The following is a 15,196-nucleotide window of genomic DNA, read 5'->3' as shown; positions in this document are numbered from 1 at the left end:
TTGTCACTGCCATTATGCTGTATTTAAGGAAAATAATGATATTTTGTCATTAAACCACTCTCCGTAATTTTCTATGACTTCGTTTCTTGATCCAGAGGGTATATATCATCCTCCGCGTGCCAAGGTGGGGTGATTTAGCGCATATATGCACTTACTCAGAACTGTTTCTAGCGTGCTCGAGGTCATCGCCAGAGACTTCTCAGTTGCCAACGCTGTGCGGGCTCCGAAAAGGCAACACCTCACTTATTATGACAAGATTTATATACTAGACTTTTATCATCTCAACAAATCTAAGCTTACCCAACAGTCTATGGTCTTGTATCTCCATCAAACTGGATACTCAACTCTCCACCAATCAACTATCTCACGTCTGCTCCAGCAGGAGACATATTTGGGAATATGTAGCTACTGATGGTAATAGGATGTCTCAAAAGCGGACATCTGTTGTTACCCTCCCCGGAGGTTGATTTGGCGCTTACGCAGTGGATCATTCAGGTACATCAGAACGTTCGTCTTACTGGGGAGGTTATATGCGCCAAGGGGCGCTACTTTTGTCAGATGCTAGGCTATTTGGATACTCAGCTAAACTTTTCTCATGGCTGGTTGGACCGTTTCAAACTCGATTGGGGCTTTCCTCGTTTACATTCCACGGAGATGCTGCCTCTGCATCTCCAGTACATATTGAGGGTGAAAGAATTCGCTTACGTGAAATTCTTTCCCTCTATGCCCCATGGGATATCTACAATATTGATGAGACTGGCCTGTTCTTTCGTCTTGTTCCAAGCCGTGGTTATGCTACCCGTCAAATGTCGGAGTCAAGTCAGACAAGACTCGAATTACCTACGCGTTTTGTGCGAATATGGATGGCTCAGACAAACGAGTTCCTTTGATCATTGGTCGTGCATGTCGTCCTCGATGCTTCAATGGCTCCCACGGCTCCGATATGGGATACAATTACTTCTGGAATACCAAGGCTTGGATGACCAGCCCAATTTGGAACATGTAAGTGCACTTGATACAATTTACGATTATCCTTCTCACTTTAACTGTGCAGATTCTTAACCGAGCTTAACGCTGATATGCAACACCAGGCGGCATATTTTGTTATTATGCGACAATGCGCCATCACAAACACACGTAACACACTACTCAAACATCCGTATCGAATTCCTTACGCCAAATCTGACGGCATGGGTTCAGCCAATGGACGCAGGTATTATTCGATGCTTCAAGGCAATGTATAAACGAGTTTATTCGTCTTGCCATTGCTCGTGACGAACACTCGATTGCTGATATTTATAATATCAGTCAACTACAAGCGATGGAACTAGCGGATAGAGCCTGGGCCATGGTGACTCCTCAACGATAGTCAATTGCTGGCGACATACGGGGATTTGTCCCTCCCAACACCTTTTGTTTATTGAATACTATAGCCCAGGAGTGTTGGATAGTCACCCAAATACAACGTTGGAACTCGAGACAGCGCTTCTGGAACAGGCTGCTGGCCTTCCTCACCTTGCTCAGTCTGTTTCACGAAATGCTCTCGGTGTTTGACGAAACCCCGCCAACCGAGCACGAGTGGACAGATCTAGAAATTGTGGAGCAGATCATCGCTGACCGTGAGTACCGAACGGGAAACCACGTCGAAGATGAAGACATCGACGCCTGGGGCGCTGATGATTTCCGACGCTTGAATTTTCACCAGACCAGGCTGGTTGGCAGTATTAGAAAATTTTCACTCGCATGTATTCTTACTCTGTGTATATATTTTCCTGTATATCATAGATATATGCCCTCGGGTGGCCAAATCCCGTCTATGTGACCCAGAAGCTAAAAAAACCACCCTAGCTTACAAATCTGGAAGCTCTTCGTGCTCTCGCGATGTACATATTTGGAGGGCGGTGCTCGGACAGCCCAAAGTCCGGTGTCAAAAATGCCAGTTTCACAACCATCAATATGCAAGTCAAGGGGTACTACTGTATAAGAAAATGATACTCGTCGTCCCCGTCCCGTCGTCCGGGAAAACCAGGCTGTGCCCCGAGAAGACGAAAAGGGGCGCCGCCCAAGGGTTGTGTGTCTGTACGCGTCAATAGAGCGAGTTGCAGTCTATTTGATCGTCCCCCCATTGTCCCGGTCCGGGGAGTGAGATCAGACGGGGTTTGGGGATGGTTTACTATTTCTGAGAGGGAATGTGGATGTGGATATCATTTGAGACAGAATATGCATTTCGTTGGCATTTGCGAGTGAGTGATCGGATTGCTCGTCCGTGTGCAGCAATAACTGTGACGCAACCTTTGCCGAACGGATGTTGTCTGTGTATGTGTAGTTGAGATGCAAAGTGGGAGGAGCGTAGATAACGGTTATGTACTAGTAGATAGCCACGGGAAGGATAAACCACAAGGTATGTCTCCCTGAGCGTGGCTGGGACAACCAGAGTGGGCATGTATGACAGGATATGAAGAGCAATTATGACGTGGTCCGACATATCACTCTGGGCGAACAGGACTAGAGCTCGTGGTTTCGAACAAAAGTAGTGGTCCGGGAATAGCGTGAATATCGTCCAGGGTACCAAGGAGCTCGGTCATTGATGGCATGAAGAGTCGTGCGCGAGGTTCGTTAGCGCCCGCGACAGGCCATGTGGGATCGGGCCCGCGGATCATGATCTCAAGCACGCGAGCTGTCCCATATCCGAGACGCACATCCACGATAATGATGGTGGTGGATAGTTGTACCTTGATAGGAAGATGAGGAGCAGAACATCGCATTCGATCGCCAGTGGAGCCATAACGTACCGCCAGGCCCCGCAAGCGCAAGTTGTCTGCATCGCTGCACAGGTACTCGACTTGGGATGACGTACACAGGCATAGTGACGGGTGTGAGTAATAATAGCGACGCTGATTGGCTTATTTCTGTCTGGGCTGATTCCAGGCAAATTCTAGGAAACGCGTATCGCACACATTGAGGATCGGGTCTTAGATTAGGGACGTGTGTGGTTCGATCAGGTTCTAATTTGATGGTACGATAACGCCGCATTTTGTTGAACACGAGATTTCCCGCGTCGAGGACGTGTATGTCGACGTCGGAGGAGTGTTACGACACCCATGGGCCAAGGGTGGAGTATTTGTAGTCGTCGTACGCGAGTGGGTTGTGGGGGGAAGTGGGGGGGTTTGAAATGTCGAGGGTCTAGACCCTTTTTCAGTGAGGTGCGATTTGGATCCGACAGAAATACCCCCCAGCGAAAAATCGGTCGTACCACCACACTCTAGGTGAGCCGCGACGTGTTTTTATAGGTCGGTAGCTGACGAATTGTAAATATAGGCTTGGTTTAATTCGTGTTAATTGGGCAAGATGTTGCGCGGACTATTGCGCGCAGTGTCGGCCTATCCGTCTCAGCAACCGATCGAATTTATTGTATCGACTTTGTCATTGTCACACTAGCGTATTTCCAGGTTCTGCACGCGTTCAAAACATCTGAAGTTGTTGTACCCTATTCCGCAAGCTCGGCCCGACTCGAACCGGCATATGCTCGACTGAGGCGCTGGCTGGCCTGCCGACGAGGCACAGTGGATTGCCTCCAACTCCAAAAGGGACCTCGTCCATATGGTTTTCCAGCCCGACGTCGGTCCCACTGGTGGTCTGCGCTCCCAGGCCCGCCCCGAAAACAAGGAACTTTCACCTGCAATGTTCGACACAGTCTCCAACTTTTCCCGCTCTCTCTGTCGCTCCCATGTCCCCAACGACTGTGTTGCACTTGCCGAATCAACTCCCGAATTTGTCTATACACTCAAGAGCCCAATGGTCCGGCCAAATTCCTTGCCGTCGTCCACGACGTTTGTCAGCAATCGGCTACCGCAAACACCCGAACACTGATCCGAAGTATGAATTGGTTGGCGAGAGTGGCCCAGACGTCAATGCCGGTGATCGTTGGGTAGGATTTGCGATTAGAGCCATGTTTGCCCGATTTTGGGCCCTCGCAAAGGTATGTTATCTTTGCTATTCCTGGCGCCTACACTAACCAATCTGGTCTTTTCATTTCGCTCTGCGCGCTAATCCGTTCCTCCGTATTCGGTCATGCTCTTCCTCTTGACATTGCCACGCCCCCCTGAATACCTGGACCCGGTGCATTCCATGGCATATATAGCGTGCCGACTCTGCAGACATTTTGATCGTACTCGCAGGTTATATCGTCATGCACATGACTTTTGTCAACTTGTTTCTCAAGGCCAGGAAGCTTGGCTCAAACTTCTGGCTTGGTGAGTCTCACTTTTTGTCCTTTGTTTCGTTTGCCTTCATAAGATCATGGTCATACTTGATTCACTTCTGACAATACACCCCACGTCGGTTGTGGCGCCGTCGAAGCTTTAGCCTTTTGATCGTGGGCTGCCCTCGACTATAAATTGCTTATCTTGTCTTCGCTCTTCCTCCAAATATATTCCCCGCTGGTCCCTCGTGGGTGTATATCACATCGCGACTAACACCGTGCTACATCATTACCACACTTTTCTTGTTTGACTTATTGCCTTTTCGTTCTACACATCTTGTTCTTCGTTCTTCCTATATCACAATGACTTCATTAACTGCATCTACTGTATCATCACCTCTCTCGCATCAGTTCCCCTGGCATCCGTTTCCTCTTTTTACGATGCTAACAAATATGTTCTCCTACTCAGCCTCTACCATTCTCATCTCGAGCACCTTTGCGTTTGTTATTTCGCTGCCCCTCTCACTACTGCTCGGCATCCCCCTCGATCCTGTTGCCCTCACCGAAGCACTACCCTTCCTCGTCATAACCGTTGGATTTGACAAGCCCCTTCGCATCGCTCGTGCCGTCTTCTCGCACCCTAGTTTTACACCCATCTCGGGGATCATAACTCCTGCCAGACGCGCCTCTGCATCATCTCCTACTCCATCTGCACTCAAGCCAAGCTCGAGTTCGGCCAAGACGGCTGCTCAAGTCGTTCGGGAAGCTGTCGATTCGGTAGGACCTGGTGTTGTCCGTGACTATGCCATAGAAATTGCTGTACTCGGACTCGGAGCTGCGAGCGGTGTAGGCGGCTTGAAGGAGTTCTGCGCCCTTGCTGCATTGATTCTCGCTTGCGACTGTGCTGCGCTTTTCACTTTTTACGTGGCCATCCTGAACGTCATGACCGAGGTGAGTCATAATTACGCATGTTCTATTTACGTGCTCATGTCCTGCTGTGCTCAGGTCAACCGCATCAAGACTTTGAGGAGTGCGAGGCGCTCCGAGCGCGAGCGCGTAGAAGAGTCACTGCCCGTTCAGAAGCGCATTCGAATACTCTATTTGGTGTCAAGGGATCTGGCGCTGATGAGGTCGAGAGTCCTGCTGCGCGTCTAAAGTTGCTGCTCGTGAGTAATTACGCGGGTATGACCGGGATGATTTTCTGACAATATTGCCACGCCTTGCATCATACGGCTGTCGAACGAATTTTCGCCACGCGTGCCTGGGTCTTCCTTTCATGTCTCGATCCGGTCCATCGTCCAGATTGTCGCTTTCTTGTCTCTTCACGTGCTCAATCTTTGCACCACTCTTACTCCAGCAACCGCGCTCAAGCGTCACACCTACTTTTCGCACATCCAACGCACTGCTCAGCAGCCTCCTTCTCGTGTCGATCTTTCGTCTCCGATTATTGCTGCTGCGCTCAACCAAATTGTCAACGATGCTGGTGGAGAGGCTCTTCTCGTTCGTGCCGGCCCTCCCGTTCATGTCAAGGTTATCTCTCCTCTCGCATCCAAGAAGCTCAACGCCAGCGCCAAGGATGTCCACTTTGATACCTCTGTTCATTCCCAAGGTCGCTTTGATTCGTTCATGTCTGAATGGTCCACTCTTGTCGGTGATCCGATTCTGAGCAAATGGATTGTACTCGCACTCGCAGTCTCCGTTTTCCTGAACGGCTATCTCCTCAAGGGTATTGGTAGCGGTGCGACGAGCCATGGGTTCCCTATCAAGGCTCCTGGCGTTGTTACATTTGCTGGTGCCGTCGATTATGCTGCCAAGGAAGAAGATGGGAAGAAAGAGGAACACAAGCCTCTTGCTAACGGACACGGCACTGGTGCTTTGCAAGTCGATACTGGTTCTGATATCCCCCCTCCTGCTCCTGAACCCTCTCCTTCCCCTGAACCCCCCGCCACTCGTGAGCGCGAAGAAATTGCTATCAATACTCCCCTTGGTACTCCGAGCGGTGACAAGGCTTCGATCGGCCGAAGGGAGTATGACGAGGTTCTCAAGGTCTTCGAGGCCGACGGTCCCTCTACGTTGACTGATGAGGAAGTCATTTTGCTCGGTCAACGTGGAAAGATCGCCCCTTATGCTTTGGAGAAGGTTTTGAGCGATTTTGAGCGTGCGGTTAGGATTCGTCGTGCATTGATTTGTGAGTTGTTTCGTATTTTCTCTCGAGTATCGCGACTAACGGTGTTTTCCAGCTCGTGCTTCTGCAACCAAGACTCTTGAAGCTTCGGCGCTGCCTATGAAGAACTATGACTATGCTCGTGTTCAGGGTGCCTGCTGCGAAAATGTCGTCGGTTACATGCCTATCCCTCTTGGTATTGCTGGACCATTGATCATCGACGGCGAGTCGTATCCTATTCCTATGGCTACTGCCGAGGGTACCTTGGTTGCCTCGACCTCGCGCGGATGCAAGGCTTTGAACGCCGGGGGAGGAGTTACCACCGTCTTGACCCAGGATGCTATGACCCGTGGACCCGCTATCGAGTTCCCCAGTGTTACCCTCGCGGCCCAAGCAAGCGATGGGTCGATTCTCCAAAAGGTGAGCCCTGAACCAATGAGAATTATTGGATTATTGCTAATTTAGGTGTATAGGTGCTTCCATCCTCCGCGATGCATTTGACTCGACTTCTCGTTTTGCTCGTCTCCAAAAGCTCAAGACCACGATCGCCGGCCGCACTCTCTATGTCCGCTTTGCTACGTCGACTGGTGATGCCATGGGCATGAACATGATTTCCAAGGGCACGGAAAGGGCACTCGAGACTATGAGCGAGTACTTCCCCGAGATGAGCGTCCTCGCGCTCAGCGGTAACTACTGCACGGACAAGAAGCCGGCTGCTATCAACTGGATCGAGGGGCGTGGCAAGTCGGTCGTTGCTGAGGCTGTTATACCCGGCAAGGTCGTCAAGTCGGTGCTCAAGACTACGGTCGCGGACTTGGTCAACTTGAACATCAAGAAGAACTTGATCGGGAGCGCGATGGCTGGCTCGATCGGAGGTTTCAATGCCCATGCTGCCAATATCCTCACTGCCATGTTTTTGGCGACTGGCCAGGACCCTGCGCAAAACGTTGAGAGTTCGAATTGTATAACTTTGATGGAAGCGTGAGTCTATTATTATTGCCCGTTTTGGGTTGATGAGGTATTGAATGAGAATTGGGTGGTTTTAGGATTAATGGCGGTGAAGACTTGCTCATGACCTGCTCTATGCCCTCTATCGAATGCGGTACCGTCGGCGGTGGAACTATCCTCGAACCCCAGGGCGCGATGCTTGATATGCTCGGTCTCAGAGGTGCACACCCTACATCTCCCGGACACAATGCACGCCGCCTCGCACGTGTCATCTGCGCAGCCGTCATGGCCGGCGAGTTGAGTCTTATGAGCGCGTTGGCGGCTGGTCACTTGATCAAGGCGCACATGGCGCACAATCGTTCTGCCCCGGCTACTCCTCTGGCCAGCCGACCGATGACCCCGATGTTCGCCCCTCTCACTACGCCACCAGCCCGAAGTGGGAGTGTATCGAATGGGAGCTTGCCGAATGGGAATGTGATCCCTGGGAGAGATGGAGGCGGGTATGTGGTGAATACGAATGCATGATATGACTGTATGGATACTGGATTTTTATATCTTTTTTTTCTCTCTCTCCTCTTGTCTCTGTTGTGATATCTTTGTTGTTGTCATGTTGCATATACATACGTCTATATAGTACATAGGTTTTATATCAGAATAGGGTTAGGATTGCCCTCGGATAAAATTAAGAGTTGTGGCTCTCACGTGCGGGTAATTGAAATTGACGTCAGTATCGTAGCTTGGGGTGCAGGGATCCGTACCAACGACCACCAACGACCATGGCGAGCGCAATCAAGCCGTTGATGCCCCATCTGACCGACGATGATATGGTCAAGGCCATTCGTAGGCCTTCGTTCCATCATTCGCCGGGGAACAGCCGTCGAGGTGAGTATGGCTTGGATTGGGTACTGGGGATTACTGCTAATCGACAAGCAACGCGACTCATCGCGTAGGCTCTGGTAGTCTGATGACGCCGTCTGGAATGACTCTTGCGTACCACACTCGTACGCAAGATGGAAATGAACTCCCCCATGCGACAAAGAAGACGATGACGGACCATCTGCGCAAGTACGAGAGTCTGTTCACCCTTACCCCTCAGCGTATGCGCATGATCGTCGATTCGTTCGACGAGACACTTGAAAAGGGACTGGCCGAGTACGACCAGGTTGTGGTGAGTACATTCGATAATGCCCAATGATGACTCTTCATTGATGTTTCATTTCAGCCCATGATCCCCGCATTCGTATTTGGGTGGCCCCATGGCCAGGAAAGCGGCGACTACCTCGCGGTCGATCTGGGAGGAACCAATCTCCGTGTCTGTCTCGTCACGCTCCTTACCAACGGCAAATTCGAAATCACACAGACCAAGTATCGTTTGACTGAAGAACAAAAGCAGGAGGACGGCGAGAAGCTATTTGATTTCTGTGCCGAGTGTCTCAAGACGTTTATTCAGTCTCACCTAGGAGAAGGTCTTCAGCTTGGGCCGGATGGCGCACTCCCACTCGGGTTTACTTTCAGCTATCCGTGTGCCCAGGATAGGATTGATCATGGCAAGCTTATTCGCTGGACCAAGGGCTTTGGTGCACCCAACACCGAAGGACGAGACGTTGCCGAGATGTTCAGAAAGTCCTTGGAAAAGGCTCAGGTGCCGATCAAGATGACTGCCCTCATCAACGATACGACCGGTACACTCATCGCCTCGAGCTATGTTAACCCCCGCACCAAGATCGCGGTCATTTTGGGCACGGGGTGTAACGCTGCCTATATGGAAAAGGTTTGAGATCTTTCACGGGACGGTGGAGCGGCATTGACCCGGGCGTGGCGCCCCAATACGCTTAGATTTCGAATATTCCCAAGATCAAGCATCTTGGTCTTCCGGATGATGAGTTGATGGCTATCAATTGCGAATGGGTGAGTTGCCGCTATGACATTTAGTCTAGTTGATTGAGCTCACATGTGACTCAATGAATGGCTTTTCTAGGGTGCATTTGATTCATTCGAGCACCAACATTTGCCTCGAACTAAATACGATGTTATTGTCGACGAAACTAGCAACAAACCAGGAGAACAAGCTTTCGAGGTATATCCGCCCCAATTCTATATCCACAATAACCAATCCGTTTTTTTTGTTCAGAAACTCATCTCTGGTCGGTATCTCGGGGAAATTCTGCGTCTCATTGTTTGCGAACTCATCGATGAGGGTGTTTTATTCCTGGGTCAAAATACGTACAAAATCGAAAAGGCCTATTCTTTCGATACTGCCTTCCTATCCCTTATGGAGTCCGATCCCACCGATGAGCTTTTAACGATTGTCGGGATCTTTACGCACTTCTATGGAATTGAGACTACTTTGGCGGAGAGGCAATTCTTCAGGTGAGCCGAGGGAGGAATTGGGAGCGTTAGGGTGAGGGGATGCTGAAATTTTGGACCCAGGGCACTGGCGAAGCTTGTCGGTCGTAGGGCTGCAAGGCTGAGCGCATGCGGCATCGCTGCCCTTGTCACCAAGGGAGGTTATCTGGATGAGGGATGCTCTGTCGCCGCGGATGGTAGTTTGTATAGCGTGAGTCTCGAATTGCTCTGATCCCAGTCCCCCCACGCCTCCCACACCCAGCCGATGTGATGTCTCGGAAGAAATTTCGGGTATTATTTCCTTGCCTTTGTTTCATACTAAATCCGCTCTATTATTGCGCAGAAATACCCAGGATTCGCCGACAGAGTCCACGAGGCTCTGATAGACATTTTTGGAGACAAGGGCAAAAACATTGTCACCCACCATGCCGAAGATGGATCCGGCATGGGTGCCGCTTTGATTGCTGGTGCGTTACTGATTCTTATCTCTGTGACTGTAAGCTGATGTGATTCGTAATAGCTATGACTGCTGAGCGTCGTTCCAAGCAACTGTACAACAATTGTTAGATGTGAGATAGAGTTCGAGGCGTTAGTGCCGGTCTGAATCACTGTATAATTAGTATATGTTTCTTGATTGAATGAATCGAGGATTGAACCTTTTTGGTGCATATATGCGCGGTATATTTGCATCGCACAACTTGGATATATATTGTATATGCACAGTGATCGAGATGGGTGATAAGACTAGGGGCCGTCGAACCTCATGTGTATGGTTTCTCAAACAGAGATTCTCCTCGTCACTTGAGTAAACAAATTTCCATGAAAATATTCCGAGAGTGCCAATAGTGCGGTAACTACTAGCTATGGCTATAAATGCATGTTCATACAAAAGACATATTCAGTTCCCTCTTCGGAACATATCCCACATATTGCTATGCTGAAACTCTGTACTTGTATAGTACATGTTCACTATCAAAACTCAAAAGCAAACATATCCATTCAGGAAATAGCAAACATATCCATATAGGGAATTCCAAAGATAAACACAAAATGAATGCCATAGCTGCACCACGCAAAGAACGACCATACCCATGATCCCCACACCCTATAAATAGGCAAAGCCCAATATCATACCATATTGTACGATCATACTTTAATCATCCCCCATCAGAAGGCTCATGTTCTTCAAGCTTAAATCCTTATCCTCTCGAAGGACATGTATCGAAGAGTTCCTTTGAATTCAAAGTCTAAGTGCATGGTGACAATTAGACAGGTTCCCAGCTAAGAATGATTATCAGCTCATAATCTTTTGAAAGTATACATATCTCTGACATGTACGAATGGGATACTCACCACAGCAATAACTGTAGTAACAATGGCTGTGGTCAACCGATGGGCTACCCAGCTGTACAAGACCATTGCTGCCACGAATGTGATAAATCCACTATCGTCAAGTACTTTGAGGTTACGCTTGATCAAGCACGAAGAAAACGGTACTTACCCGAAGACGACAAAAAGGGTTGCGCTCACAGCCTTTGCCACTAGGAAGTCCTTCCAGTGTTTTTCATGACCGTCTATGATGACATCAATTTGTGACTTGCTCTCGTTGTCAGGTTCGCTTCCTTTAGTACATTTACGTTGCCTTCGAGCACAACTCCATTGGAGTTCCAATATTTCAACCTCTTCATCTTTCAGTAAACTAATAATATACGATTAGTCAACCATACAACATATACTTGGACGTTTATTGTCTCTACTTACTCAAACCATCGAGCTGCGAGTAATGCAAGGGCAGCTCCAAACGACGATAATAATAGTCCGGTTAGAAGCAATGCACTCGCGGCCTCGATAACCCGGGGACGAGGTGAGTCCTTGACATCAGTAACCATCCCGAGACATTGCGATTCCACCCCGGCGATAAAAGTGGAGACAACTCCCAGCGTCCGACACCCTTTCCGATCGGTCAGTCAAGTCTTATCAAGTGAACAGATCTATTTTACACGCTACCTTCTACAGTTATCTGCAGGGTGCGCAAAATTAAATCTTTTAGCTGAAAACCCAATCAGTGATTTTAGTTCAAGACCTGACCTGTTGCATGTCCCTTTCCACCTTTACTGTTGCAGGGGTGCACCCGCTCTTGATTTCCAAGCCGGAACTCAGAGCAAAGTAATCACCTCCAACGAAAGTACTACCCGAGCTTGAATCCGAACCTAAATTATACGGTCTTGTGAGCAACCTACTTGTTTTTAGAGGTAACACATACCTCGTCTATCTGAGGCTTTATATGAAGAGTATGTTTGAGAATACATATCCTGGCAAGAACTGGTTGATAGTGAAGAACAGCTATGGGTGTAGTTATAATAAAATCGAATCTATACTAAGCGCCTTGTGAAGGTCAACACGCCCAATACATGCATCAAGGCGCTATCTATATGCTCATCGCCAATCGTTCAAAGTCCGCTTTAGGTCAGATCAGTATCAAACTAGGTTTTGGCGTGGCATCCCAACACAATTAGGTACATAAGTTATGTTTATATGCGGTATAGTGCAAATCACTCAGTCAATTAAAGTTGAACTGCCAATCTAGTAGTGTGTCGTATTGGCGGCCAGGTGCCCAACAAGTGATGGGCGCAATACACCACGCCTAACGAGAACTTCGAAAGTTTGGGTCGAAAATATACCTAAGTGCACTGGTACTGTGAATGTCAAGCATGAGGCACCAATGAGCCTTGCCCATAGTGATCTGCAATGATGAAAGAGTATCGCATATACTGATTGAGGATAGGTAGCTGCGATAGCTGGAACGGACTTACTTGAAATGATTTTGAATTTTGTACAACCATGTGCGCTTATGTACTCGGATCGAATTGAACTTCAAGAGTGAAACACCCCTTCATTTGACTTGTGCACTATGACTCCATTTCTAACAGCACACTCTTGTATGTGCAATCAGCCATCTCCCTGCATCGGCCCAATAGCTACTACCATTGCAAAATGATGTGAGTGTCTTTGTCACTCGGCCTCACGATTCGCGGTTTATTCACGAGGCTTGATCTCTTAAAGCTGCGAACTTTCTCGGTTTCAAAGAAGTTTTAAATGTCATTGCATGTTTCTAGGAAGGACATGGAACAATACCACGCATACATCCGCCAATTCGAGACCCCTGGTCCCCCATTATTAAATGCTCCTAACGAAAAAAAGGGCCGGATATACGAGTCTGGCTAGCAAAAGCTAACTGCAGACTCGTATATCCGGCCCTTTTTTCGGTCCAAATTAATGGACTGAGAAGAAAATATAACTTACTACCTACTTATTTTCGTTGCCGCCAGTACTAAGAGACTTCAAGGTGATAAGGCCAGAGACCAGAGCCAGAGACCGAACCCAGAGACTAGAACCAGAGACACAAGTAGTGAGAGCTATAGATAACAACAAGAGAGCGCCACAGTAGGACCAAAGACCCGCCAGAGATGGTGATTTGCCAGAGATAGAGACCCGCCAGAGATAGAGACCCACCAGAGATAGAGACCCACCAGAGCCAAAGATTGCTATCATCAAGTTCTAGTCAGTTTAGCGCCAGAGATTCGAGCCCAGTCGAGAGATCCAGATCCAGGGAGAGCTCCAGGTTCGGTGTCCTAAGGTTTTGAAGTCCAGGTCTTGAAGGATCCAGGGTACCTACAGAAGTGTCTAGGGAGGCAAAGTAGGTTAGTCGGATCACATAAGCTGAACACTAGGGGAAAATCCAAGAGTGAGAGAAATTAAAGATTTGAAAGCGAAAATGAATGAGTTTTTTTTTGTAGGTTTTGTAATTTTGACGTTTTTCTAGTAGGGTTTTTTGTTTTGTGATTTTTTTGGGAGTTTTTGGAGTTTTTGGGAGAGCGAGGAAAGAAGAGAAGAACCGAAACGCGAAACCAAACCAAACCCGATGCCAAGAACGAGACCAAAATAGAATCAAACCTAGGATAAGGGTATATACCAGTAACCCAGCATTGGGCTGCAGCTCATTATGAGGCGTCGGCGATAAACCGGACCAGTCTGGCAATTACTGGGTTTACCGGGTTATTCACAGAACCATCTGCTTTCTGTAGTCAGATACCAAGAACTCACCCGTAGGAGGCGTACTTACACTTTACCTGTCACACTACCCCAAGGAGGCCTGGGCTGTTTGGACGGATGTGAGGTGCGAAGACTTCTCCAGATCTCGACATCACCGTATGGGCTTGTGTTGACCTTCTCGCCCGGTGCCGTCGTGATAGCCGAGTCGTTGTGGGTTGACTCATCCCATCCACGCATCGAGTGTAGCGACCATGTCGAGAGAATGGAGCAAGTCGAGAGGGAGGAACAAGAATCGGTCGAATAAATGGAACTGGTATCGTCATCGTATTCAGGGGTCAGGGGTACCGGTTCCACATCAGGTTCGCGCCCGACTCGAACGTGTTCCCTGGTCGACTCGATCTGCTCGTGGTTCACGTCGAGATCCCAGCACAGGAGATCACCAAGGAACTGCTCGTTTAGCTCTATCTGAGCAGTAGTGAACATCCACTGTCCTGCCATCATGCAGCACTCGGGGGATACGTATCCGTGCCCGGTCATCTTCGCTGCAAGGGTCAACGCGGCAAGGTATATTGCGTGACCGCAAACCGGCTGGAAATCCGGATGCGCCATCTTCAGTTTCGACAGGAGAGAGAGCGCATAGTCGTTAGCCCGTGAATCGACCTGGAAAATGAACAGTGCGTAGGCGATGAACTCGCCCAGCTCGGGGTACCCATCTTCAGGCAAAATAGGGGAGCAGTTGAATAGTTTCACAATGTACTCGGCCGAGGTCTTGGAGGCATATTCCCAGCCATAGTAGGCATCAGGAAGGTCGACAGCCCGAGTCTGGCCGAGTCAGGTCAGATATGGAAGTCGCCCGTTCATATCTGGTGCCACTCACTGGGTGTCCAAACTTCTCAGCAGGTGCATCTGCGGCGACCGGCGCCAATTGGCCACCGGTCGCGAACTTCTTCGTCTTCTTCGTCTTGGGCTTTAATAAAGTCAGCCCGGCGTGAAGCTTCGCCAGGACTTGCTTGTATGCACGACGAGAGGACTTGAATGATGCCACCTTCGACGAGTGGGTTGTAGTGGACTCGCTATGGATAGAAGGGGTCATCATGACGAATAGTGTATCGGAGGGGGTGCTAGAATAGGTAGAGGTAGAGGTAGAGTTAGAGTTATTTTTAGAGGAAAACATGGTTATAGAGGATGTAGAGGTGGTGAGCGAGGTAAGAGTGAGTATGATAGAGAGTACGAGAGTACGAGTGTAGAATCTGGCCAGGGCGAGGAATCCAACAAGGGGTACTCTGGTTTATATAGTCTGGCCTGCGAGAGGAATATACTGGTTAGGGGGTGCCAAGGCGGGGGGTGCCGGGGGTCGGTGCTGGGGTACCAGGCGGCGGAATTGCCAATGTATTTTCGGGGAGTCCAAGGCGGGGCCGACCTCTGGCTTAAGTTCCCCCTCTCTTGATGACCTCCCACCATCTTGATTTAAAGACGCTACTTAG

At 49.1% G+C, this 15,196-nt stretch overlaps 5 protein-coding genes across 5 annotated transcripts; 2 read left to right on the top strand and 3 right to left on the bottom strand.

Annotated features, from left to right (window-relative positions):
• Positions 1 to 859: 859 nt before the first annotated feature.
• RhiXN_08430 (tigger transposable element derived-like protein) lies at positions 860 to 1,554 on the top strand (the record flags this gene model as incomplete). Its single annotated transcript, XM_043328246.1, has 3 exons — positions 860 to 1,002; positions 1,055 to 1,213; positions 1,434 to 1,554. 3 exons carry the CDS (start codon positions 860 to 862, stop codon positions 1,552 to 1,554), a joined length of 423 nt encoding a protein of 140 aa, XP_043183631.1.
• A 932-nt stretch (positions 1,555 to 2,486) lies between these two features.
• Positions 2,487 to 3,033, bottom strand: RhiXN_08429 (uncharacterized protein; the record flags this gene model as incomplete). The annotated part of the gene is made up of 2 exons (XM_043328245.1): positions 2,487 to 2,826; positions 2,858 to 3,033. The coding sequence occupies 2 exons, from the start codon at positions 3,031 to 3,033 to the stop codon at positions 2,487 to 2,489; spliced, it is 516 nt and encodes a 171-aa protein (XP_043183630.1).
• Positions 3,034 to 3,600: 567 nt separating this feature from the next.
• Positions 3,601 to 10,226, top strand: RhiXN_08428 (3-hydroxy-3-methylglutaryl coenzyme A reductase, hydroxymethylglutaryl-CoA reductase; the record flags this gene model as incomplete). The annotated part of the gene is made up of 19 exons (XM_043328244.1): positions 3,601 to 3,834; positions 3,878 to 3,979; positions 4,142 to 4,253; positions 4,671 to 5,152; positions 5,207 to 5,231; positions 5,282 to 5,367; positions 5,504 to 6,389; positions 6,442 to 6,785; positions 6,898 to 7,346; positions 7,412 to 7,813; positions 8,050 to 8,195; positions 8,264 to 8,481; positions 8,536 to 9,084; positions 9,150 to 9,221; positions 9,292 to 9,390; positions 9,445 to 9,683; positions 9,744 to 9,870; positions 10,003 to 10,126; positions 10,180 to 10,226. The coding sequence occupies 19 exons, from the start codon at positions 3,601 to 3,603 to the stop codon at positions 10,224 to 10,226; spliced, it is 4,743 nt and encodes a 1,580-aa protein (XP_043183629.1).
• Positions 10,227 to 10,850: 624 nt separating this feature from the next.
• Positions 10,851 to 11,548, bottom strand: RhiXN_08427 (nicotinamide mononucleotide adenylyltransferase; the record flags this gene model as incomplete). Its single annotated transcript, XM_043328243.1, has 4 exons — positions 10,851 to 10,940; positions 11,013 to 11,103; positions 11,161 to 11,358; positions 11,421 to 11,548. 4 exons carry the CDS (start codon positions 11,546 to 11,548, stop codon positions 10,851 to 10,853), a joined length of 507 nt encoding a protein of 168 aa, XP_043183628.1.
• A 2,112-nt stretch (positions 11,549 to 13,660) lies between these two features.
• Positions 13,661 to 14,886, bottom strand: RhiXN_08426 (uncharacterized protein; the record flags this gene model as incomplete). The annotated part of the gene is made up of 3 exons (XM_043328242.1): positions 13,661 to 13,731; positions 13,790 to 14,534; positions 14,590 to 14,886. The coding sequence occupies 3 exons, from the start codon at positions 14,884 to 14,886 to the stop codon at positions 13,661 to 13,663; spliced, it is 1,113 nt and encodes a 370-aa protein (XP_043183627.1).
• Positions 14,887 to 15,196: the final 310 nt, after the last annotated feature.

Source organism: Rhizoctonia solani, chromosome 10, assembly GCF_016906535.1.
Source record: "Rhizoctonia solani chromosome 10, complete sequence".
Taxonomy (NCBI): Eukaryota; Fungi; Basidiomycota; class Agaricomycetes; order Cantharellales; family Ceratobasidiaceae; genus Rhizoctonia; species Rhizoctonia solani.
The sequence above is the reverse complement of the archived record's forward strand: the minus strand, read 5'-3'. Positions and strand labels throughout refer to the sequence as shown.